Source organism: Phragmites australis, chromosome 12 (genome assembly GCF_958298935.1).
Source record: "Phragmites australis chromosome 12, lpPhrAust1.1, whole genome shotgun sequence".
In the NCBI taxonomy this organism is placed as follows: Eukaryota; Viridiplantae; Streptophyta; class Magnoliopsida; order Poales; family Poaceae; genus Phragmites; species Phragmites australis.
Window position 1 is genome coordinate 32,245,885 of NC_084932.1, and position 26,602 is coordinate 32,272,486.

General features: G+C 43.8%; 2 protein-coding genes and 1 pseudogene across 2 annotated transcripts; all 3 read right to left on the bottom strand.

Moving 5' to 3' along the window:
- Window positions 1–7,002: 7,002 nt before the first annotated feature.
- On the bottom strand, window positions 7,003–9,796 carry LOC133886545 (uncharacterized; annotated as a pseudogene).
- A 7,714-nt stretch (window positions 9,797–17,510) lies between these two features.
- LOC133886046 (zinc finger protein ZAT11-like) lies at window positions 17,511–18,132 on the bottom strand. The gene has a single exon (XM_062325781.1). It carries the CDS (start codon window positions 17,998–18,000, stop codon window positions 17,515–17,517), a length of 486 nt encoding a protein of 161 aa, XP_062181765.1. The 5' UTR covers window positions 18,001–18,132; the 3' UTR covers window positions 17,511–17,514.
- A 3,014-nt stretch (window positions 18,133–21,146) lies between these two features.
- Window positions 21,147–21,814, bottom strand: LOC133886049 (zinc finger protein ZAT11-like). The gene has a single exon (XM_062325783.1). It carries the CDS (start codon window positions 21,767–21,769, stop codon window positions 21,299–21,301), a length of 471 nt encoding a protein of 156 aa, XP_062181767.1. The 5' UTR covers window positions 21,770–21,814; the 3' UTR covers window positions 21,147–21,298.
- Between the last annotated feature and the right edge of the window lie 4,788 nt (window positions 21,815–26,602).

Consider the following 26,602-nt stretch of genomic DNA (forward strand, 5'->3'; position numbering starts at 1 on the left):
AAAATCACCAGCTATCAATCACCTTGACAACCAACCGTTTGAAGATAACTATCATTGTTTCCATATCCATAAAATGCACGACCTAAGTCTGGTCATTTTCTCAGATATGTGCATTTGGTATCCTATCGACTCAGCATCATGTAATAGATTGTAGTTGTTGGGGAGCACCAGAGCAGTAAAAATTCAATAAACCTATGTGATATTGATGTTTGTCTTCTTATTTTTATATGTGGGTATGGCACTGCTAGGGTAAACACCTGTTGGGAGGATAGCCAGCCTGCTAGGAAAGAGATTGAACTCACATTCTTGTAACGCATTGAAAATTGTGTTACAAAGGAATATTGTAACAACACGTCAAACCTGTTACAAAGGTAGGTTGTAACACATGCATCATGAGATTCAAAAAGGTATTACAATAAAAGGGGTACGGGAACACGTAGAAAATGTGTTATAAAAAGAAGCGTTATAGGAACACATAATATGCAGGAATGCTATAGAAAATATGTTTAAAAAGAAGTGCTATAGGAACACATAATATGCAGGAAAGCTATATGAAAAAAATAGGAAAAACTATTCATGATAAGATATAATAGTGCACGGTAGTGCACTTTGCTTACGAGGGAGGCATCCTGGATCGATTCTCACAAGATGCTTTTTTCCTTCAAAAATGAACGCTACATGAAAAATATGTTACTACTGTCTATAATAATGTATATCATACGTGTTACTATAGCTCAGTTGTAACATCTTTTATTACATATAGGAACAACTATTATATACGACAATAGACCGTACCGTAGTAACATAGGCAACAAGAACACATATCAAATATGTTACTACAAACCTCTGTAACACATTTATTGATATATAGTAACACATACATGTGTTACTACATCCTGTCTTGACGTAGTGACTATAGATTGAAGAGAATTAGAACTATATGAAAGACATAGGAGAGAGGGATTGGGAACTAAATTGATTTCTCTTGCTTGATTGATTGATTAATCACGGTTGACGCCGTGTATATATAGCCGGCCAGCAGACCTACAGAGTCCTAATTCAAATCCAACTCTATATTATCCCCGATCTTATCTCTAACTCTTATCTGATTTAAACTACTAACTTATCTCTAACAATCAATCTAAATAATATTATCTGATCATGCACTACAGTGCCACGTGATGCTACAGTGCCAACAAATGAACAGTAATTCTATCCAATAACAACTTCACCCCTACTTCAAGATAGCTCATCGTCGAGCTATGGTGGTGACCATGATTGCAGCTCTTGAAATTCCTATGTTGATGAATGGTTGTGGCGTCAGCATCCCTTCACGTGAGAGTCAAGTTTCCTTGTTTGGAGCAGCAGCAGCCACGTTGTGGTCGACATCAATGATGATCATTGGTGACAACGTGGTTACAACGCCGGTAGCCCCGTTGCCGCCACTCGGGCACAATGTCGAACACATGGTAGGTGGCTCGGTGACGGCAATGGTGTCCACTCTCGACACAGCCGCAACAGCGATGTTGTCCGTGGTGGTGATGGTGGAGTGCATCGGCGAGGCAGTTGTCATGTCGTCCAAGGCCTCCATGGACGCCGAGGCCTCCGCCGATCAAGGAGAGTCTCCACTGGATGACATGTTGATTTGCAACATGGCCAGCTGACTTGTTGTATCTAGTGAACGCTTGTCGATGGCAACCACCTGTTGTGCTAATTTGCTGAGTTGTTTCTGCATGTTGGTCACTAACTTGGTTAAAGTTTTGATGGCCTGAGAGCTAGCACCCTCGCCGAACGTCAGGGAATTGCACAAGTGATCTTCCGTGGAGGCTGGCAAGGTTGTTGACGGTGAAGGTGCTAGTGTTGGTTGCATATGTTGGATGTCCAACTGGCAACAGTCGTTGTAGATGCATTGCCCGTGGCGTATGCCGTGAGCTCGACCTGCGTCGTGTGCTGACTGGAACCGGACAAACGCCTCCACATGTGTTGCCACCATGAACAATTGCACCTCCGTAGCACCATATGGGTCGAAGACCTGGTGAAGTACCTTCTCAATCACCAGGTATAGCAAATAGCTCACCATGACATGAAGAACACTGATTTCAGAACCTAGCATCTCTGATACCAAATGTTAGGATAAACATCCACCATGAGGATAGCTAGTCGGCGTCGACTGCTAGGAGAGGGATTGGACTATAGATTAAGGATATTTAGAACTATAGAGAAGATATCAAAGAAAAGGATTGGAACTATATTGATTTCTTTTGCTTGATTCATTGATTAATCACGACTGACGCCGTGTATATATAGCTGGCCAGCTGACATATATAGTTCTAATTCAAATTAAATTTTAACTTATCTCTAACTCTTATATGATTTAAACTAATAGTAAAACTCTAGTAATCCTATCTGATCATGAGCTACAGTATCGCGAGATGATACAGTACCACGCGTGAACAGCAATTTCACCACCTAACAGGCACTCAGTTTATTGACGTGGCCTTTTTTTTGCAATTTTGCAGAAAAAAATGAATCTCTTCTGAATACTTTATTTTTATTCAGAGGGTCCATTTTGCGCATATATATGTGCATAATACCCGCTGTATATCATCTTGACAATCAACAAATCTGTTGATAATTCTCATTGTATGAGGATGGAGACTACTGCAAGTTGATGGACTGGCCAATTTGTTCCTGGAAATAAGGTTGACAAGTAATGTAACTCTTCAGAGCTTTTACATCGGAATTTAATTTTTTATTAGATGGTAGAAAACCTAGGGCTTCTTACAGATAACGTGAACCTCAGACTTTCTGTAGTGCTGTAGTCTTGGCCATGATGTAGATGCCTGCATGCTGACGAGCCAGGCGATTGCCCCGAAAGCTTAAGGTGATAAGAAACGTTGAATTTCGCAGGTGATCCCGTGGCAAGGCAGACGAAACCGAAATCACCACCCATTTCGGATGATTGGGTCTCCAAAGAAGAACAAAAGCAACATCCACTGGGTGATCGATGGACAGAAAATTAAGGATGCTTTAGCCTGTGTGAGGATCATAACACTTGTCGCCCCTGCTATAGGTCTTAGTGGAGGTCATCTTATCGTTGACGTGCTGCTGGGCCATCAGCGAGCGAGAGGATGATGATGATGATCAGCTTTTGGCCATGATCTAGACATGTCGATGCCGGGGAATGGTAAACTACATTGGTGCTGAATTATATATGCTCCGTTTTGCAGGTATGGTCGGATCGATCTATGTGCACCTGGATGATGATCCATGCTGCAGCTGTTTATGGTGAACAAGTGGAGGAGTCCAGTCAAGGCTCAACATCTTTTTGGATCTTGTTTTGCTTTTGCCTCCCGGATCCGGCCAGTTTGACATAGATAGCTTCGTTCCAGATAATGGTGGTACCGCAGTAGTAGACGAGCACTGAGGATTGTAACCGCTGGGTTTGGATTTATTTGTACCAAGACGCAAATTCCTACAAACAAGCTAAGTACTCGTAAGTTGTAATGAAAATGCAAGTATTGGACATGGTAATATCGATCACAAACTTAAGTTATAGAGATACGAATATACCATGTGAGTGTTGCCTAATGAATACGTCGGGAGTGATATCGTAGTTTGATTTGAATGGAATCAAAAAAATTAGGAGAAGATTGTTTGCTAATTGGAAATCCTTCACAGTTTTTTGGTGGCCACCGTTCTCTTGGTGCAGCTTTGACCAGTTTCGGCGATGGCTTCGTCGGCTTCTTCTGTAGGTGTATTCCTACATCCTCGATTGTTGGTGACTCTTCATTCTTGTTTGGCTCTTTACGACATTGTTTTGTCCCAATGCGTGCTCCTTCCAAGCGACACACTACCGACTTATATGACATAGAGGTGTGGCATGAGAGCAAGGCTCCGCCGATCGAGTTGTGAGGGAGTTATATCGTTTGGTTGGCTAGCGCGTAAGTTGAGTTGGGTTAAACTTGTTTGTTGTCTGGTTGTGTCATTTGGTATGGCTGTCGTTCTGTTTTGAGTTGAGGTCGTATTGTTGTCTTGGGTTGTCTACCAATTCCTTTTAAACGTACAGTTATAAGATTTTCGGACCTGATTTTCCTTATAAACTTAGTCAATTCTCCCCTTCTATAAAAAAAATCGGCAATGTTCTTGTTCTCTTTTCAAAAAAAAAATTATCTACTAAGTTCTCTCCTAATTTTTTTTTTTATTTTCATTAGTAAAACGGGTCTCATATCCATAGCCGGTAAGAGCGGAAGGGCTAGAGAAATAGGGAAAAAAGATGACACGAGAACTAACATGTGTTTTATATAGCAGAGATTAAATTGCTTTGCCCCATATGGCTCTCACTTTGAGTTGTGGAGGCACTAAGGAGGAGGAGACGCAGGAAAACAATTTTGGGCTGTGTGGGCCAATTTTCATGTGTCGTAGCCCGGGTGGTCGTAGAACCGGACGTGGATGCACTCGAAGATGCCCATGGCGAGCGCCTCCTGGATGCGGTTGTCTGGGTCGCAGTGCGGCTTCGCCATCAGGTGCAGCAGCTTCCCTGTTCCTGCATCCGCTCCCCGTCCCCGTTTTCAATCTCCCTCTCTCTCCTGCCTTGCACTGCGTCATCCTGCTACCCCTGCCCATCAGCGCAGCTGTCGTCCACACATCCCTCCTGCCCCCGCAAGAACGCCCCGCAGAGCCCCTCCGGATTTGCCCTTACCGGTGAGCAACCTCGCCTACTCCTCCTTCTACACCGTCACCATCCCCTAAACCCAATCCGCGCACATCGAAGCCCTCACCTCCTACCACTCCCTCGCCCTCCCCAGCGATGAGCTCTCGCCATCAACCTCCTTCGTCCTCGCATTCACGCCCACACTGGCCGATGTCTGATTATGGTGTCGGTGGGTCTCTGTGGATTCTCCTTGGTTGTGGCCCTACGCCGGCTAGGATTGTGCGGCTCTCGGGCCCCAATGTAGCGTCATCACTAGGCAGCAGGTTGCAGGAGGCCATGCATGGCACATCCTCTCTCCACACCAACGGCAGCGGCATGCTCAGAGTCAGATCCAAAGGAATCAAGGCCAGTATGGTGGTGAATCAGTATTGAGGCCTCCCGTTTGCCCTCACTGTCATGAAGGTACACCCCAGCCCTAGCACGCCACGACCACCACCGTGGGGCAGGGAATCCACCCGGTCCCGCACATCCACCACGCCCCGTACTCCTCATCGCCGAGTAGGACAATTCGGCCGCCTACACCCTCGCCATCATGAAGGTATGCACTGGCTTGGTTGCTGTCTGGTTTAGTTTGGCTTGGTTAGGTGTAGGAAGGCTAATTTTGGAGGGTAGTTGATTACTCTGCAGCATCCGGATCCGATTGGGGAGGGGCTAGCCACGGAGGCAATCGTGGAGGCGGCCAGGCTAGAGTGCATCGTGACCGGGCAGTAGGCTCCGCTGCGGCTCATGGGGCTCAAGGTACGAATCCATAACCTTCTTGCAGTATCTTATGAATTCGATTGTGATTCATGTGGGAGATCTGGGACTACTGCGGTCTGCGGGTGCTACCTCCTCCTCATCAACTGGAGCACTGAGCATATCACCGCCTATAACCCCCTAATGTGCGCCCTGGATCTACTTTCCCTGCATTGTCAGCGCCTAGATTGTTTTTGCATTTGTGTCCCAATCTAATATAAGCGCATCATTGGCCACTTTAGTGAAATTTCAAAAGTAACATGTTCTTGTGCCAACCATCTGCTGCATTTAGATGGAGAGCTATGTGGATACCTCAGGACCAATGGAGACTGGTTTTTAGACGTAGAAGAGACTATAACTTATTGGTGATAATTTTTTAGATTTTTTTTAATAAAATGGTTAAATAATGCTTACTGTGTTTCTCAATAAAAAAAAGAATGCTTAGCTTCAAGTTCAGTTTCTTGGTACCATTTGATTATAATAGTTCTTGGCAATGAATACATATCTTTCATACCATGCTCATACGCATTACAGATCTAAACTAGTGTTGAAGATCACAAGTGCTACTGGTTGACATCTCTTAGCCCTGAACGAAATGGGCCAATGTTGACTTGATGAGCCCCTGAATGAAACAAAGTCAAGCTGATAGTAATGAGATAGAAGTACCTCTGGTTTTTTCTTGCATGTTAAACTAAATTTGAACATCAATTTGAGATGTAATGTTAAGTTGTTACATATTCAGCTTGCTTTTGTAACATGTTTACATGAGATTGTTTTCTATTTTTGTACTATTTGTCCATGCCTGATGGTAATGTTAGTTGATTGACCCAAAACACACTATTTTCATAAGCTCATCATTAACGTTTGATGCCTAACATTTATCTATATATCGTGACTGAACATTTTTGAAGTGATTTTTATGCCTATAACAACTGCTGCTAGATGAACTACTAAAGTTTTTAAAGCCGAGTTACTTACTTTGGTTGCACGTCTTGATGAACAAGTTTGTCTGTCTGCGCATGTGGTACGAGCTTGACATATTGTTCTTGAAACTTGGTGAGTTAGGTTCTACTTTTCGAGGTATCATTCTCTCCTCATTTTTCCTTTGAATTATGTAAGGCTATAACTATGAGAAAGTGAGTGACACTTGATACTGCAATATGAAGTCGATGGCAACACATGTTACCTCACGAAATTTTCGGTTACCGTTGCAACCCACGGGCTATTAACTAGTTAATATAAACATAAATAGTGGAGTACTACCTCTGCTCCTCTGCTCTGCTCTGTTCTGCCTTCTCTCTCAAACATAAATTTCATAATAGAAAAAAAAAATCATAAATTTAGATTTAAAAGGCTAGAACCCCACTCAAATGAGCAAATCATAATCTGCACTGCAGAGTATATCAACCGATTATCATGGCTTGTGAGTGTCAGTGACATGTAACAGGAGTTCAGAAACAAGTCCTGTTTCGGTGGACAACTTAACAACAAACTCGACAGAATTACAGCAAAACCATGCAAGCAGTTTCTTCCCACGAAAGAGTTCGGCAGATTCAGTACTTGTTTCGCCAAGCGTGCCAGTTGAGCTTAAGGCCTTAAGCTGATACCACAAAGGAGAGATCCCATGGACTCCCCTTGACACCCGTGAATCAAAAACATTGAACTCGTATCTTCGCAGGGAATCCATGAGGACCTGGGCCGGCAAGGCTGGGAGGAGCACAGGGATCGCCTCTCATGGCACAGACAGGGCCAACTCCTGCGCCTTCTGCTGCAGGTGAGCCTCAGCAACAGATGCAACCTTGAAAACTGCATCGGGGAGCCTCTCGTCCATCCTGACCTCCGATCGGCGACCCTCCCGTGTAAGCAGACCACACTCCTCAGCCACACTAGCTGGGATATATGGTATCGTCCCTTGCTTATTTACGTGGTGGGGCAATGCCTTGAGCAGTAACAGGAGTCCACTGGCTTTGCCGATGTGCGACGCAGCGTGATCAGCGATAGTGGACTGAATCCCACCCGCTTGCAAGGTCACGTAAAGGATGGTGGATTGGGTGTCTTCTGCATGAATCCTGTATCAGGTGTGCTGCTCATGAATCCTGTATCAGGTGTGAATAAGGTCCTACCACTACCGGAGACGGCTTCTTTGCCGAGTGTCCCAGACTTTGCCGCGTGCTTTTTATCGGGCACTCGGCAAAGAGGCTATTTGCCGAGTGCCAGAGAGAAAGAACTCGGCAAACATCTGGCACTCGGCAAAGAGGCTATTTGCCGAGTGCCAGAGAGAAAGAACTCGGCAAAGAGGCTATTTGCCGAGTGCCAGAGAGAAAGAACTCGGCAAAGAGGCTATTTGCCGAGTGCCAGAGAGAAAGAACTCGGCAAACATCTGGCACTCGGCAAAGAAGCTCCTTTCCCGAGTGTCATTTTTTGACACTCGGTAAACCCTATTTTTTTCACTTTTGACCTTCAAACTTTTTCTGCTCCAAGTTCGTGGAGGCTATTTGCCGAGTGCCAGAGAGAAAGAACTCGGCAAACATCTGGCACTCGGCAAAGAGGCTCCTTTCCCGAGTGTCATTTTTTGACACTTGGCAAACCCTATTTTTTTTTCACTTTTGACCTCCAAACTTTTTCTGCTCCAAGTTCGTGGAGGCTATTTGCCGAGTGCCAGAGAGAAAGAACTCGGCAAACATCTGGCACTCGGCAAAGAGGCTCCTTTCCCGAGTGTCATTTTTTGACACTCAGCAAACCCTATTTTTTTTCACTTTTGACCTCCAAACTTTTTCTGCAGTCCTCATACAATACCTGGTACTCCATGTTCCAATGTGGCACATTTCTCGGACTTTTTCTATATTTCTTTAATTTATTTCAATTAATTGAATTTTCTTGGATAATTCAAATTATAACTGCTAGTCATTCAAATAATGAAAAAAAATGAATGGAAAAATGATATTCATGTTATTTAGTATAATGTGAGGCCGTATCCAGGAACAGACCACCAATTTCGAACATCTTGTTCACGAAACATGACCACGAACTTGCGGTCGAGTTGTTTTTAAATTGTATAAAAAGCAAACGAAGTCCGAAAATCATGAAACTTGTCAAGATGTCATGATATCATATGTGGAGGCTGTGATAAAAATTTGAGAAGGTTTTGCGCAAGTTGTCACGTACGATGCTTGCAAACCGAAGAATCTCCGAAGAAGTTTACCGCAAGTTCGTGGTCATGTTTCGTGAACAAGATGTTCGAAATTTGTGGTCTGTTCCTGGATACGGCCTCACATTATACTAAATAACATGAATATCATTTTTCCATTCATTTTTTTCATTATTCGAATGACTAGCAGTTATAATTTGAATTATCCAAGAAAATTCAATTAATTGAAATAAATTAAAGAAATATAGAAAAAGTCCGAGAAATGTGCCACATTGGAACATGGAGTACCAGGTATTGTATGAGGACTGCAGAAAAAGTTTGGAGGTCAAAAGTGAAAAAAAAATAGGGTTTGCCGAGTGTCAAAAAATGACACTCGGGAAAGGAGCCTCTTTGCCGAGTGCCAGGACGTCTGGGCACTCGGCAAAGAATTTTAAATTTTTTTTAAAAAAACCCCTCTTTGCCGAGTGCCAGATCGGGGGCACTCGGCAAAGAATTTTAATTTTTTTAAAAAAAACCCCTCTTTGCCGAGTGCTAGATCGGGGGCACTCGGCAAAGGGGGGATTTAACCCCCGGCCCAGCCGGCCCACACACACCGCACACACGCGCCCGCCGCCGCCGCCCCCGCGCCAGCGCCACGCCGTGCTTGCCGCCTCCAGATCCGACTACTCCGCCTACTGCGCCCAGCGCGGGATTCGCTTCCTCAGGAGCGTGGACACGCTGTGCGAGGAGCAGCCGGACGTGCTGCTTATCTGCAGCTCCATCCTGTCCACGGAGACCGTCGTCCGCGCCATCCCCTTCCACATGCTCCGACCCGACACTATCGTCGCCGACGTGCTCTCCGTCAAGCAGTTCCCCCGCAACCTCCTCCTCGAGGTAACACCGCCGTACTAATCAAACAAAGGCCGACTGTTTAAGCGCTCATATTACAGTGTTCGTAGAAACTAAACCAAACAAAATTAAACCGTGGGAGCCAAGCTGAGGTAGGTGGCAAGCTTGAATAGCGGAGAATACTGTATGTTCCCCTGGTAAGGAATTCGTAGCTTTGTGGTGGATTTTTCTCGGTAGTGACATCGACTTACTAGCTAGCTATTTGGCTAAGATCATTACGCACTCCCATTCTTCTCCCCTGCTCTGGAGGCAATTCCGAAGCTGGCGTCGATTTCGCTGGCTCTCTTCTCCTCTGGCGGCTTCTCTGCCATCGAAGTTGGTGGGGAACTAGTGAATCGACACCCGATGATACATGTAGTATAGGAAGTAGTTGTTAGGATTGTAGATTTGGTAGTTTAGTTGGGTTTTTGGTGAAGTTGTGGATGGCGACGTCCGACTTTTGATCCTCTCGGGTGTTTCTGGAGCTGGTGTCCTCTTTGGCGTGACCTCCAGCGAGCTCATCTCCGGCGAGCTCTCGAGACGGACATATTGTAATCTTGGGCTAGTCGAAATTCGACAGGATTCCGTCTTACCAGGAGACGATGTCTATATTGTGGCCCAACAGGCCACGCAAGTTGATTATTTTGACATGATTGATAGTGATGATGAGACTTATGATCCAGCTAATCCCGATCATGAAGATTATTTCTAATACATGTAATACTATGTTATTTTGTAATTACGTTTTGTTTATTTTGCATCTCTTTCTAAGTACTTCTTGTTTATCTTTGCTTATTGGTTTACTCTTTTTAATTGCAGGTGATTGAACAAAGATGGTGGGCGGTGGGATGAGGAAGCTAACGTCCTTGTACCGAAGGACAATGACCGCTGCACCGGGGGAGAGTAGGAGGAGGAGCAGCCGCAGGAGGGAGTCGTCGCCTGCCGCCCCGTCGCGTCGAGCGTCTACTTGCGAGGTCCCACGAGCCTCCCTCAGCGACCGATACCTCGTGAGAGACGCCCGCTGATTCGACCCGAGGGGGAAAAGTAAGTAACTTTAGATGTTATCACTACTTTATATGATATGTTGAAAATCAAAATAGAAATTAATAATTTTTCTTAATCACTTGGGCAGGAACTGGACGATTGTGGCGAGTGGAGGTGCTCACACACGCCAAGTCAATGGCATCCTCGGTCTTCTGTGCAAGGAGCACTTCCCTGGCCTGGTTGAGTACGCCGGAGTGACGGGGCCGGCCTACTCGTTTGACCACTACGCCGCCGCCCCCGATGCTGCAGATCGGGCCCGCAGGGTATTCAACAACAAGGCGGAGCGGGTGAAGCAAGAGCTGTGGGTAAGTCTTCCTCACACTACATTGCTCAATACATCGTATTTATTGGACATTCTTGAAATAATGAATGGATACATCGTGTTTGTATGCAGGATTTATTTAGATGCCAGGACGGACATGAGGCCAGGGCGGATGCGGTGGCTACCAAATGCTGCAAAAAACTCGTCGTGGACATGCATTACGAGGCGCGCATCCAGGCCGTCGTAACTTACCACGGGACCGTCGTTGGAACGAAGGTCACCAAAAGGGACGCAAGAACCATGACGCTGACCCGGGACCAGTACCTGCAGGTAAATACAGAACATTAATACTGATTCCTTTTGAGATTAAGTAGGCTTAATTTCATCTTCTGATATGTCATGTACTTGATGGCCTGTAGATGATTCCTTATTGGTGTGCCGCGCATCCCCAGTGCTGGGAACAGATGGTGGACAAGTGGTACTCACGCGAGTGGGAGGAGACGCACAACTTGTGCCGGGAGCGGCGTTTGATGATGCCAGGTGTAGCACACCATCAAGGCAGCCGCAACCTCAGCGGATACGCACAAACATGGGTACGTGAATTCATTTATTTATTCTAACGCTCAATTCTGCATGATTTCTAATCATCTTGCTATTTTTCTCGCAGTCGGCGTCACATGGTGGCCAGCCTTGCTCCATCTTCAAGGCATTTGCTATGGCCCACAAGGGCAAGGTGACGTCCGACGTCGACTACAACCCGGAGGACGGGCCCGAGGCGTACAGCAATGCGACCGTCCACAACCGCCTTAGTGAGTACACATCGATGGAAAGGGAGGTCCATGGGCCAGAGTACGATCCGAGCACCGAGGACCTTGATGGAGAAGTCGTCATGAGGGTGGGAGGAGGCAAGAAGCATGGGCGATACTGGATTGGCGACGGCGCAATCGACTCGGCCGCTACTCCCAGTCTCTCCCAGATTCGAGCAAGCAGCACGAGCACGAGCCCGGCCATACGACCTCGGAAGGACACTTCACACCACCGGGTGGAGGCACTCGAGGTTATTCCTGGTTTATTCGCCGTTCATTGGTTTTTTCATACCTTTCCTTTGCATTATTGTAACATTAGGGTGAATATATTGTAGGCCCAGCTGGAACAAGAGAGGAGGATACGGGAGCAAATGCAGGCGACGATGGAGAGGGTGGAGGCCGAGCGGGAGGCCGAGCAGCGGAGGATGGTGGAGATTCTTCAGTACATGCAAAGTCTTGGCGCCGCTACGGGTGTAGCTCCGCCACCTTCGCTATTCGCTCCACCTCCACCTCCTCACTATTCTACTCCTGTGAGTATAAATGTTTTAGTTTGTATGTTCATGCTTACAGTCAAACCTAGTGGAGTATGAAAGTTTTATTCATGTATGGTATATATTTATCTTGTCTCACACATGCAATCTCTTCTCCTTTGTGCAAAATCAATCGGCGGCATCGAACGATCCTCATGCTTCAGCGAATCCTTCACCAAATCAGTTTCATTGACCATCTTGGTGATGATACTTGTGGTTGTTAATGGTACTTCTATTTGCAATTATGGTTGTAGATGATTGAGCACTTGGATTACTTGTGAACTTATTTGTGATATATTGTGAGACATGTGACGTTTGTGATATATATGTGGTGTTGGTGATATATATGTGCTGTTGATGATATATATGTGATGTTGGTGATGTTTGTTATATATATATATCTTCTGTTTGTTATATATATATATCTTCTGTTTGTTTGGATGCAATGGCCATGGCACTCGGCAAAGTGACAACATGCTTTGCCGAGTGCAAAGGCCATTGCAGTCGGCAAACATCACAGATTTACCGAGAGCCATGGTCCAGGCACTCGGCAAAGATGGCCTGTTTGCCGAGTGTCCTCCCGGTGGCACTCGGCACAGATGCCACCTTTGCCGAGTGTTTGATTCGCTGGCGCTCGGCAAAGCGGAGACCTTTGCCGAGTGTCAGATTAGCACTCGGCAAAGCCTTTGCCGAGTGCCCGATAAAGTGCACTCGGCAAAGAGGTCTTTGCCGATAAACTGTTTACTGAGCGCCCTTTGCCGAGTGTAGCACTCGGCAAAGCCTTTGCCGAGTGTATATCGTCCTTTGCCGATTGCCTGAGGCACTCGGCAAAGAAGCTGTCTCTGGTAGTGTACACTGCACCGAAGAGGAAATGCACACATTAGATAAATACTCATACTCTATATAATAAGATAGAACTGTAGACAAAATAAGGTGTGTTCTTAGTTACTGAAAAATGAAACTAAAAGGTAGGAACCTGAGTGTTCACCTAAGAAAAGAAAAAACTGCTTACCTTCCCTGCCCAGGGAAGCAAATTCAGTGGTGAAACGAGAAAACGGGGAGATGAAAGTTTTTTAGGTTATAACTAACTAGTTGTAGCACCGAATTTGCAACCAAATTAAACACGGATTTGCAGTTGATATGAAGCTTAATTAGTATCTATCCATGGTAACGATGTAGCACAACAATCTGGCATAGTATTATAGCAGTGGCCGATCTAGAAACGTTACCATGCACATTCCACAACCGGCCTTTTTCGCACGGAAGATAGATTTCTAGTGCAAGTGATTCAATTTTCTTTAGCCTAATTGATTCTTCATCTAATTTGAAAAGGCCTAGATCCCAAATACTAATTGAAAAACAAATCGAGGAGAGGAAGAGGGCTTTCTGGCTTGGCGAATGGCAAAACTAGGGTTTAGAGGTGCGAGAGGCAGAGACCTGGCTTGGAGCTGGGTGTGACTGAGGACGGGCAACAGGAGGCGATGGTGCACGAGGTGTGGGAAGTTCAGTGGCGGGTACCGGCGAGAGAAAGCATGGTGGGGGCAGAGGAAACGCCGGAGGTGCACGGCACGGCACAGGGGAGGGATCATCCGCCCACCATACATCAAGAGAGGATGGATACATCGCGAACAGCTCTAACAGAGAAGTAAAGCAAATCCAAGGATAGAGGGATCGAGGCAAGAGCATACGGGCAGTGGAAAGAGGTCGTGGGGGTTTGAGGTGGCGGGAGCTGGGATGAGTCAACAACAGACGGGTGAGGGGCCAGGTAGCGGGATCAGCGGGATGGGAAGAGGGAGCGGGCGGAGACGGACCATAAAGAGGTCATGAGCTGTTAGATTGGAAATAGATTGTAGGATTTAGATTGGTGGTTAGAGGGGGTGAATATATGTTTTAATAATTTTTTTGCAAAATCAATAGTTTTCTTCTATTTTGACCACTCAACGTACTTCAAAACTTAAGCGAAAGTAAAAATAGAAAGAAATTTCAATAAGAGAAAATCGAGGCAACATGACTGCACGAATGGTATATGAACCATAGGTTCCATTTAAGAGTAATCCATGTGTCTTAGCACTCGAAAGATCACAACTAGCAAAGAGACAAGAAGGGAAGAACACCGAGCAACAAAATTATCCAAGTTGATTGCTTAGAGGCAAAGAAATTCAAGACCCATCACATAAGCATATATATGCAAATTTTATGCCTCTAGCAACAACAAAAAATGACCTCACAAGGTGCTAAAATTTTAGCCCAAAAACTAAAATGAAAATAAAAACCGGGAACCGAAAAACTTGCAAATTTGCAAAGAAACCAATAGAGAGAAACTAGAAGGAAGGGAATTCAAGCATATGCAAAAACTTTAAACTTCATTACTCAAAGAGGTCAGCCCTATTTTAGGTGGATTACAAAAATTTATCTCTCAAAACTCTAACCTATTACATAGGTTAAGCACTCCTCTTCCTCTCCACTAAAACTCTAGCACAAGTCTCTCATGTAGATGGCTCAAGGTACACCTTCCCAACCAGTCATACCCCTCTATTTATAGCCTAGAAAACTTGACCCTAATTTTTTTGACTTTTACCAAAATATCCCTCTCTTATAATACACTCCTAACTACCAACAAGGGCATTTTGGCCCGATTTCTCCTCCATCTATTAGACGACCGTGGAGCTTTCATGACTTAGCTTTAACTCGACGTAAGCTTCGCGATGATGCCATTTGCCCTCCATCCGCATGCGGTTTTGTGGCCAAACCGGGAAACCGACTCGCACGCTTCTCAAGGCGTGACTCACAGCTGCTTGCTTTGACCTCAAGCAAGTCTTTCGATGTTGACGTATGTCCTCAGTCTTGTTATCTTGACCGCCGGTAAGTCTCTCCCACTCTCGATTCCTCGGGCCGCCTTGTTACTTGCACCGGCATCCCCTTCGCTTGACTTTATCAACACGTCATCTTCATCCTTCACCTCATGCTTTGCTTGACCTTCACAACTACTGCTAGGATCTCCCTTGACTTTGCCCGACCTCATAGATCATCTGGCACCAAGCCTCCCGCTTAGCCCAAATCACCCCGTCGTCGGCCGCCAAGTTGCATCCATCTCCTACACACCATGTGACAAGCAAACACGCACCTCCAGAACATCATCACATGTTAGTCCAAATCAAGATCAAATTTAAAAGAAATCAGACGTAACAAAAAAAATATGAAAATCGGATGGTCCGACGTTCACACAAGTGCAACACCGGACCATCCGATGAGTGCAACTCCATTGCAACCCGGTTTGCATTCCTCTCTGGAAAAATTAGCCTGGTGATCATAAAATCTCAACACCGGACAATCCGGTGAACACCTCAATATTTTCCTCAGAACTGAAAGGCTCTGGTGATACCCTTCGGTGTTACCATGCCCATCATATTTTCAACCTTCTCTGGAAATATTAGTCTGGTGTGCACCCATTGCCTACACCGGATCTTCCAGAGAATGAATTTTTTTTTCTCTGCCGCTACGTTGAAAACGCTCCGGTGCTCACACCTGCCACACACCGGATTATCGGGTGAGGTCAAAAACCCTCACAACGGACAATCTGGTGAGTGTAAACTTCCAAACTCCAAATTTGGTCAGTTTCAGATATAAACATGCCGAAGCAAGCATCAAACCAAATCAAACTCATTGTCAATCACTCATCATATATGAACCAAGACACATATGCACTTGGTTTCTCACAGATCATCAAACAAATGTGTAATATTGGATTTAATTGATAATCAGAGGGTGCTAATTGTATTGAGTACACCAAACAATGTGGATGTAGAAAAGAAAGCAACCCATGCTTTTAATATTAATATTAATATATATATATATATATATGAAAACTAGTTTGTACTTCCGGAGTACATACTCCCTACTATGATATACCACATAAATGAACTGAATATACTCCTTTATCACTATAAGTATACTTATATACTTATTCTAAAATACTCCGATGTGAACTACATGAAAAAATTGAAAAAACGCCCATCAATTTTAATAGATTTTGATAATACCTTTATATTTATACATAAAATGTAATATACTCAAAAAAAAATATGTGCAAACCACCTAAAAAGTATACATACTACTTGAATGATCTTATATACTCATATGCTCCATATAGATACCATTTATCACATGAGATACTCCCTATATTATGAGATACGTATATAGGAGTGCAAACTCCCGGGAGTAACAAACATGTTATATATATATATATATATATATATATATATATATATATATATATATATATAGTTTTGTATTATTCAATTATATATTACGATAATGTGTGTGTATGTGTGTGCATATATACACACATACATACATACACCCTAACAAGCTCAAAAATATGTACACCCAAATTTATACCTTCTCCATGCATCGTGTAAACATTTTGTACCCTAAAGTTAAGTTTAAGAACGATGATGGGACATGTGGAAGACTAGTCTGGGTAGTGTCGTAAAGACCGAAGAACTCGCCGGTCTCCATGGTGGTGCCGATATCCTTCTCCCCCTCCCATTTACCTCGGCAGATGTCAGCCGAAGTCCGTGTTGTCATGGTGAACGCAGAAGAACACCATGGGTACGTGGTAATCAAGACATGATGGCAGCGTCAGTGACACAGACACACCTAAATGGATCAGGGTCCTGTGTCGAACTAACCTTTCTTTCACGATTGATTGGCCAATCCTTACTTTCCCTCGCCTCATAGAGTACACGACCATGGGTGATTTGCCGCGAACACGATGGCCACCGGAGAGTTTAGAGAAGGGGTTATGTTTTGGGGTTCACCAGCGACCATAGGGTTAGAGGGAGACTTGAAGAGGCGTACAGACTGGCGGTGAGTGGTAGTGTAGTAGTGTGGCGAGACGGTGGTGCTACCACCGGAGCCGCAGGTAGAAGGCAAACGGTGGGAGGGGTTAGCGGCAGAGGCGAGAAAAATGGAGTGATTAGTAGGTGCAGATTAGGTGGTAGGGCAACCACCGAAGACGATGGGAGGAGGGGCAGTGCGGGGGAGCTGTGGGAGGGGATAAAGTCGCCGGAGTGGTGGGAGAGAATGAAGTTGTCGGGAGGAGAAAGAAACAAGAATAAGTATCATATCTTCATCGAATGGTTCAGATTGATCGTCCGAAGAAAAAGAAAAAATAAGGATATGATATATATAGCATCACACTTATTTTCCTGGATGAATTCGACGAATTCTTACTCCGTCGAATTCGAATCAAACTGATTTACTTCTACTGAAACAGTATTCTACCAAGTCATTAAAAAAATCATAAAAAGGTTATTGTATAATTCTTTTTTCATGTACAGGGACATGCATACGCACTCACCCACGCCCACACACGCGTGTGTGTCCTAACATAGAAGCTACGTGATCTAGACGAAGAGGTTGAGAAGCTGCAAGGAGGCCGAACTGGGCCTCTCTTGCACGGTCATGGTGATCTGTGTAAGGTCCATATCAGCAAAATCTATGCTGTTAGCCTGGCGGTGCCTCCTCATGTGGCCGCCTAGGGCCTGCCCCGTCGAGAAGCGCAGCCCACACGTGCCGCATGCGTGGACCACCACGGGCTTCGACCGGCGGTGCTTCGTCGGGCTCGGGCACCTGAGGTGGCGGGTCCGGTGGCCGCCGAGCGCCTGGAACGTCGCGAACCGCCGCCCGCACGTCCGGCACTCGAACAGCTCCGCCCCATCCACTGTGTGCCGCCGCCGTCGACGACGACTGTGTGGCGCCGCGCCTTCCTGGTTGCAGGATGACCCGCACGACAGAGAGAGCAAGACGTCGCATGCCGCTTGCTGGTGGCCATGTTCTTCTTCTTTCTCCTCCTCTGCTTCTCCATGGAGACGAAGGTGGCTATCTTCCATGATGAGTGTGCAAGGGCGTACGTACGTGTCGGTGATGAGGTTGACGTACGTGTGCAAGTAAGTCTTGGACTGCTAATTAAGCTAGTCTGCTACTGCTCGATCGTTTATTGATTCATGCACGAATAATGCTATACATATATAGCATGAAAGAGATTATATATATTCTGATCCAGGTGATGCTAGCTTATATAGCTACTCGCTAGCTAAATAGGTTTACAAGAAGAGAGAATATGTTCGGTTTACACGCACACGCGGTGCATGCCGTATCCGTGTGGTCGTCTCCACTATAATACGTACGTGCTTGCATGGTTCGTTGAATCAGTGTCACGTTGCTATCTGTTCAATTCGTTTCCTGCTTTAATTATTTCTCACGTCACCTCTTCCCTCAACTGTCATCCTATCTAATAAAAATATTTAAAATTTAAATAATTTATCCAATTTTACTATCCATCTTTGTCCTTCAATCTTCCTGTCTCGTTACCAGCTTAGAAGGGAAAATAACAAATAATATCTTCTTTATTTTTCAAATCCTATCTAAAATCATACTAGACATCGCTCCTGATTTATTTATTAGTTGATACTTCTATAGCACATCCATATCTTCATAACTTGAGTATGTGCTTAATGTTATTATACTCAATATTTATATTTTTGCTGGATAGTTAGCTAGTATATCTTAAGAAATGAATTGTGTGGTGGTACTGGAGTGTGCCATCTGCGTGCAAGCTATGCTATCTAGATTGATTATATTTCTGTTAAGAAATGACACGAACGCGCTGGACTAGTACTAACACAAGTAATGTGGCTTCTTTTATGGTGATAAATTGCCTACTTAACTAGTGGTATCTTTGAATTAATTGGTAAGATATACATATGACTTGGAAGTTGGAACTCATGAGCACCACCGACGGCTAGCTATATATATTCCTTAATTCATTTCAGGTATATAATAATAGAGATTCGGTATATATAACTAAAATATAAATGAATCAGCAGTATGAAAAGAATATATGAGCAAAACAACTAGGTACTGTATAAATCAAGACTAACCTCAGTACTAAGATAAGAGAGAATCAATATAACACAAGCATATATATAGCTTAGGATCGGACCTGCTAGTTGTGGTCTCGTGGATAGGTCAAGCTAGGCATGGAACGAATTCGAATGTAATTGTGGGCACGTTTTGAAGCATATCCATATCTTGCTGTGTGTATCGACGAATCAAGCATCGATGAAATATCTTAGGAAGTTTCTCAGAACTTGCATGGTAGCCAAGTACTGCTTCCGTTCAGCGACTTACATCTCTGAAGTTTCATGGAAATTTCCGTGCCTGCTGCCTTGCAGGCTGTCTACCAATCAACACTCATGTGTTGTCCCATGTATGTTTGGAGCAACCAAAGTAGCTACAATTAATATAATTTTCTTTAAGAAACAAGATTATTTTTAGGACTAGATTCTTTTTAAGTGAGAGACTATAAGATGTTTGAAATGCATGTCATACGATCAAAGCTAGAACAACTGTTTCTCTTCAATCCATAAGCATATATATGGCTATAACTCCTGCAGCTCCTGCCGTTCTCTTCAAAGAAAAAGGTTGCAGCCTTCCAGGACTGCTTGTTGTAAAATTCTTCTCTATTCCATGAAATTGGCACAACCTCTTACCGGTTCGTTCAAAAAAACAAAGTTGTGGTGATTCGTATAACCATCGTCACTCTACCGGGAATCAGGATGTTTCGTACGTGATGGTCCAAAACCATCAGGAAAATACAATAACTGACAAGAACAGTTTTTCTTTATGATAATCCCTTGTCATGCATGCCCAGCCGCGCCATAGCTGTAAGAATATTTTATTCATTAAGTGTGGCTCAGGTAATTTATCAGATTATTCCAATAATTGATGTACTTCTAGTGTGATGATTGCTAGAGTAAAAGAGAATTAGAGTTATTGGGTTGAAGTACCCTCTCATCTCCCTTATATATTATATGAATAGACACAGTAACTAATAAGTGAATGAACGGTTGTTGCAATTCACTAAAGAATGGGTTGTTTCATGAAAAGATGTGTTGAATGGATGTAATGTTTTAATGCAATCCTTCTTAAGTATAAAAGGACAGGGCATTTGCATCACTTAGCACGGAAGAACGCTATTGCAAGTAAAGTGCACACACACACTCATTTCTCTATCCATCGAGAGAAGAATAATTGTGTAAGGCAAAGAGAAGAAGAAAGACATCATGCAAGGCTCCAACACGAACCCAGGTGGGTTCTGAGAGAAATTCTCATATTAGTTGAATCATACAACGCTGCAAAGATATGTATTATTAAAATTATTTTTTTACGATAGCTCCACGTGAAAATTCAAATCGTTTATCGGTTACCCGACAGGAAAATACTTTCCTTGTCGGGCCAAGGTTACTTTTTGTGATGGAATCAATAACATCGTCAATAAAATATATAGACATAGCAGAAAAATACCAAAGGTCCAAATAAACATAATTAAGTCTCTGATTTGAAGATCCTATTCCTGGTAGTGCATATATGTGCTATGAAAAAATGGATTTGCTAACCAGCGCTCAGCTAAATATTTCTGAGATTCCAGTCTAATTCATCACCATTATTATTGGATGTAATTGACAATTGGTGCGCCACCACACCTCTGTCTTCATCTTTATTCGTGAAGCTTTGCAAACTCTTTAGGGGTTAGGGTTTGGATTCAGTACCATTGGACATGAGAGGATCGATGGATGGTGGATACAACGGCTAATGGCTCAGCATGGCGACATGACAAAAGCCAGGCCACCATGAGCGGTAGAGGCGACAAGTCCCAGGTCGCAAATTGGCCCGGGCAGCTATGGGTCCGGTAAAGGGGCGTGTGGTGGAGATGTAGGGAAGGCAGCGGTGACAAGCTCTGTCGGCACATGATTTTCAATCTTCCCAAGAGTACTATTTGCAAGTGGCTGATGATTATTGTGTTCTCTTTTAGATTTTTCTTCTATGGATGATGGTATTTCTAGTTTAATTTGAACATTTTCTGACGGTGTAACAAATTAGCGACAAAAAAATAGCAACAACAAATTACCAACAAAACTATGGAATATAAAAATGCATTAAGCCTTATTTTCATTTAACGAATATGATTAAGACTAAACAATACTTATCATTACAGTAGCCATTACAGTAAAATAAAATATGTAACGTATGTATGTATATACGTAATCATGAACAGGAGGTGTACGTAAATCAACCAGTCCAAACGACCTAACTTGTTGACATTTTATTGATCATTATAATGATCACTCATATGAAGTGGATTAAGGTACTGGGCCAGTGGCCCGCGTCATTGTCGTCATCACCCTCTTCCGACAAGCCGGACGTCGCCATCGCCTCCGGCACGGCGGCAACATGGAACGCTGCCCTGTGGCGGCGCATATGCCCGCCGAGCGCCTGCCCGGTGGGGAACACCTTGCCACAGGTGTGACACCGGTGGACATCCCTCGCGGTGTCTTTGCCGGGCCTCGCGCCAAGAAGAAGATCGAGGCCGTCAGCGCGCACCCTCGGCCGCTTGTGGCTGGTCCGGTGTCCGCCGAGCGCCTGGAACGTGGCGAAGCCGCGCCCGCAGGTGCGGCACTGGAACGCGCCGTCCACCAGCCGCACCCGCTGCTGCTTGCCGCCCTTGGCGATGATCTTGCTCGCCGGCGACAGCGACAAGTACAGCAGCAAGTTCGCCGGCGGCGGCCGTGCAGCCGCCGTACATCGTGATGTGGCCATAGCTAGCACGTGCGTGCTGGCGTCGTGTGAACGAGCTGCTACCGAATGCTGTAATGCTAAGCCCGCACGCACCGACGCACGTATATATAGTCGCATGCAAGGACGATGATCTACTCCTCGGCCCGACCAGGAGATGCCTGAGTTGACCTCGAGTCAACGTCAAGCCAATTCAGCTTTCATATGTGACCGCAGCCAATGGCGCGGTGCCACGTATGACAAGCGAAGCTTCTGCGCTTTTGTCCACAGAGGTGTTCGATCGAACGCAAGCTTTGTGGCCCAGCGTACGTGTGGCGTCACACGCGTGCCAGCGGCGTGCGTGGGCCGTTGGTTTTGCTCCGAGATTCGTCGGGAAGTTTCCAGAGCAGATGCTGCGAGCGATAGGAGCACATTCACTGGTGCTAATAAATATTCTCTCTGAAAATGACTAGCTTTAGGTGCGAGTTTTTTTTTATTTTAACCTTTTTTAAACTAATATTTTAATAATAACTCGTTGAAACTTAAATTTTCAGAAACTAGCCCTTTTTATCACGCCAAAGTATTTAGCGTGACTTCCTAACTTAATCACGCCGTATTTATTGGCGTGACTAAAGTGGTCACGCTGGCGGAAACTCCGACGCCTTTACACATGGATTCGACATGGCAGCCTGAGTCACGCTAAATTGGTTTGCACTGACTGGTGAACAATATTTTCGCGGATGAACAGTATTTTCAGCGGTTTCAATTGTTTTCTTTCCGTTTTCTCTATTTGAGTAGTGGGGTTACTGTACTCTAAAATTTATGAAACTTTTTCTATATGTCCTATAATTCATGATGAATCCATTTTAAAATGATTCACCTCAATACCCCATCTAGATTTTAAAACAAAAAACTACAAAAATGGTTACTTTTAGAAATTCTAGTAATTTTTAAGGCCTCAAATAAATTCCCAAAAAACTGAGAAAATTTACTAATATTCCTATCATGTGGCGTAATAATTTCTAAAATTATTTCCAATCCTAGGTTACTTGGTGAAAAAGTGAGTTCCTTTGCAATGCTCCATTTATATGCATTTTTATCATTTCATACTATTTAGCCTTGTAAGCCCCTCTAAATAATTAGTAATTATGTTCGATTTTCCTCAAAATTTTGCTAGAGCTTAATACAACATGTACAGGTCCTATTTGCAAATGGCAATTCTTTTTGGCTCCACAAGTCACCTAAGTATTATTGTTATAGAACAAATTGTAACATATACCAACATTCAAAATTGAATAATTCAAATTCTACGACTCTATTGGATGTGCATGTTTGCAAATAGGACCTGTACATGTTGCATTAATCTCTAGCAATATTTTGAGGGAAATCGAACATAATTACTAATTATTTAGAGGGCGCTTACAAGGCTAAATAGTATGAAATGATAAAAATGCATATAAATGGAGTATTGCAAAGGAACTCACCTTTTCACCAAGTAACCTAGGATTGAAAATAATTTTAGAAATTATTAAGCCACATGAGAGGAATATTAGTGAATTTTCTCATATTTTTGGGAATTTATTTGAGGCTTTAAAAATTACTAGAATTTCTAAAAGTAACCATTTTTGGAGTTTTTTATTTTAAAACCTAGATGGGGTATTGAGGTGAATCCTTTTAAAATGTATTCATCATGAATTATAGGACATACAAAAAAAGTTTCATGAATTTTAGAGTACGGCAACCCCACTACTCAAATAGAGAAAGCGGAAAGAAAACAATTGAAACTGCTGAAAACACTGTTCATCCACGAAAATATTGGTGACTCAGGCTGCCACGTCGAACCCACGTGTAAAGGCGTCGGGGTTTCCACCAGCGTGGCCACTTTGGTCATGCCAATGAATATGGCGTGACTAAGTTAGGGAGTCACGCCAGATACTTTGGCCTGACAAAAAAGGCTAGTTCCTAAACATTTAGATTTCGACTGGTTATTATTAAAATATTAGTTTTAAAAAGGCTAACATAAAAAAAAAGTCTCAAGTGCGACTGACTATGAAAATGCTAACTTAGCATGTCCGGTGTGGTAATTAAGATTGATAAGGTTGTTGTTGTCCACATCATTCTACACCTTATGAAAAATCAAGTTAAATATATCTTGATTTATACGTGATTAGGTTGTTGATTTGGTTTGTTATTTTTAAATGGCATAAGAATGTATATGTGTTGCAATTATGATTATAACTAACAAAAGTTGCAAAGAAAATAGAGTTGGCGTTTTTGTCTCTAAGTTTAGGAAAATTATACATGTCGGATGGTCCGGCAATGAGACATTATGAACGTTGGAGTATTTCAATGAAGAAGCAAAAATTGAAGTACACGTCGGATGGTCCAACGTTGGGCATCAGTGAATGCCAGAGCTTTTCTTGCAGAGAGGGTGCAAAATGGCTCTGGTGGACTTACATGCGTCAGATGGTCCGGTGCTCAAGAGATGAGCGTCGGCTGCTTCGTCGGACCCATTCTTGCAGAGAGGATGCAAAACGAGTGGTTCGGTGGAATTGCACACGTCGGATGGTCCGGCAATTGAGGATGAACATGCTATATGCTTCGCTTGACTATTTCTTACAGAGAGGATTCCAGACAGAGGTCTACTGAGTTCACCCGGATGGTCCGGCGCTCAAAAGGAGTGTGCGCCGGATCATCCAGCGTTCATAATTTTTTATGAGATGTATTTTGAACTGAGGATTTCGATTTGGACTAACTGCAGGTTGAGTTATATGTTGTTGGAAATGCATGTTTCCATGTCTCAGGTTGTGTAGGTGATGGATGCAACTTGGCGGACGACGGAAGGATGATCGGGGCAAAGCGGGGTGCTTGGTGCTGGAAGATCAAGGAGGCCAGGCAGAGTCAAGGGTGGTCCTAGTTGTGCATATGGAGGTCAAGCAAAGCATGAGAAGATGGATAAAGATGACTTGTTGACAATGCCAAGCAAAAGGGATACCGATGCAAGTGACAAGGCGGCCCGAGAGATCGGGAGCGGGAGAGATTTGCCGGAGGACAAGATCGCAAGATGGAGTGCACGTGTCAACATCGGAATGCTTGCTAGGGTGAAAGCAAGCGGCAGTGAGTCACGCTTTGAGAAGCGTGCGAGACGGTTTCACGGTTTGGCCTCAAAACCGTGGAAGGCTGAAGTGAACATAGCATCATCACGAAGCTTACGTCGCGGCAAAGCTAAGTCATCAAGGTGTTACGACTATTCGATAGACGAGCAAAAATAAGGAACAAAATTCCCAGTGGTAGGTAGGAGTGCATTGCCAGATAAGGGTATTTTAAAAACAAGGAAATTTAAGGGCCATGGTACCTCCCTAGGTCTATAAATAGAGGAGTAGAATTGTAGGAGAGAGTGGGGCTAGCCATTTGAGCCTTGAGAGATAGATTTTAGAGGAGAGAAAATGAGAGCTTAGGCTTTGTAATAGGTGAGAGCTTTTTATGAGGAAACTATCGTGTATTCTTGTATCTACTTTCTTGTGCAGAAGAATAAAGTGTTCTCGCACTTTCAGAGCTTAGCTTTGAGATTGTTCAACGAACTTCATTGTGCTTTGAAAGCAATTCACAATGATAATGGTACTGAGTTCAACAACTATCTCTTTAATGCTTTCTATCTTGAACATGGTATTGAGCATCAATTTTTTGTCCCACATGTTTCTCAGCAGAATGGCGTGGTTGAGAGGAAGAATCAGACTTTGGTGGAGATTGCTAGGATGATGCTCGATGAGCATAGGACTCCTAGAAAGTTTTGGGCTGAGCTTATTAGCACCGCTTGCTACATCTCCAATCGAATTATCTTGAGCTCGTTCTTGAATCTGACTTCTTATGAGTTACGTTTTGGGAGAAAATCAAAGTTTTCTCATTTGAGAGTTTTTGACTGTCGATGCTTCATCCTAAAGCGTGACAATCTTGATAAGTTCGAGTTGCATTCTTCTAATGCTATTTCTTAGGGTATTTGTTTCATGGTCATTCTTATAGGGTTCTTAATCTTGATACTAACACCATCATGAAGTCTTATGATGTGACCTTTGATGAATCATCCCCTTGTGCTAGCCCTGTTCTTGAGTGTACAGGTGATCAAGAGATGAGCAAAAATATCTTTGTAGATAACGACCTTCTAGCTCTTGGGATGATGAGGATGATCCACTACTTCCTACTACCACACTTGCTCCCGAGATGGTTCCTACCTCTTCTACACCAGCAAAGGGTCCTATAGCCTATACTTCCACTTTAGCTGCATTTGAGTATGCACCGGTAGTTTTGTGAGGGAGATCATCTCGCAGTGCAAAACTAATCAACACATTCAGTGGCGACACCCTCCACAGATGATGATCGGTAACATCAATGAAAGGGTAACGTGGTCCAAATCTGCTCATTATGCTCATTTCACTGATTTTGCATTTGTTGCTTCTTTTGAACCCTATGATGTTGGACATGCTTTATCTTATTTAAATTGGGTCAATGTCATGCATGAATAACTAGAAAACTTTGAGAGAAACTAAGTTTGGGTCCTTATAAAGCCACCTCATAACATTCACACCATAGGTACTAAATGGGTCTTCAAAAACAAACAGGGGGAGGATGGGTCTGCAGTGAGAAACAAGGCTAGACTTGTAGCTCAGGGTTTCATTTAAATAGAGAGGATAGACTTTGGAGAGACCTTTTCACCAGTAGCTAGATTAGAAGTCATTATGATTCTCCCTTCATTCGGGGCATCCCAAGGTTTCAAGTTGTATCAAATAGATGTCAAAAGTGCTTTCCTAAATAGTTTTATAGAGGAAGAGATCTATTTGAAGCAACCCCTTGGTTTTGAGCACCCTAAATAACCACATAGAG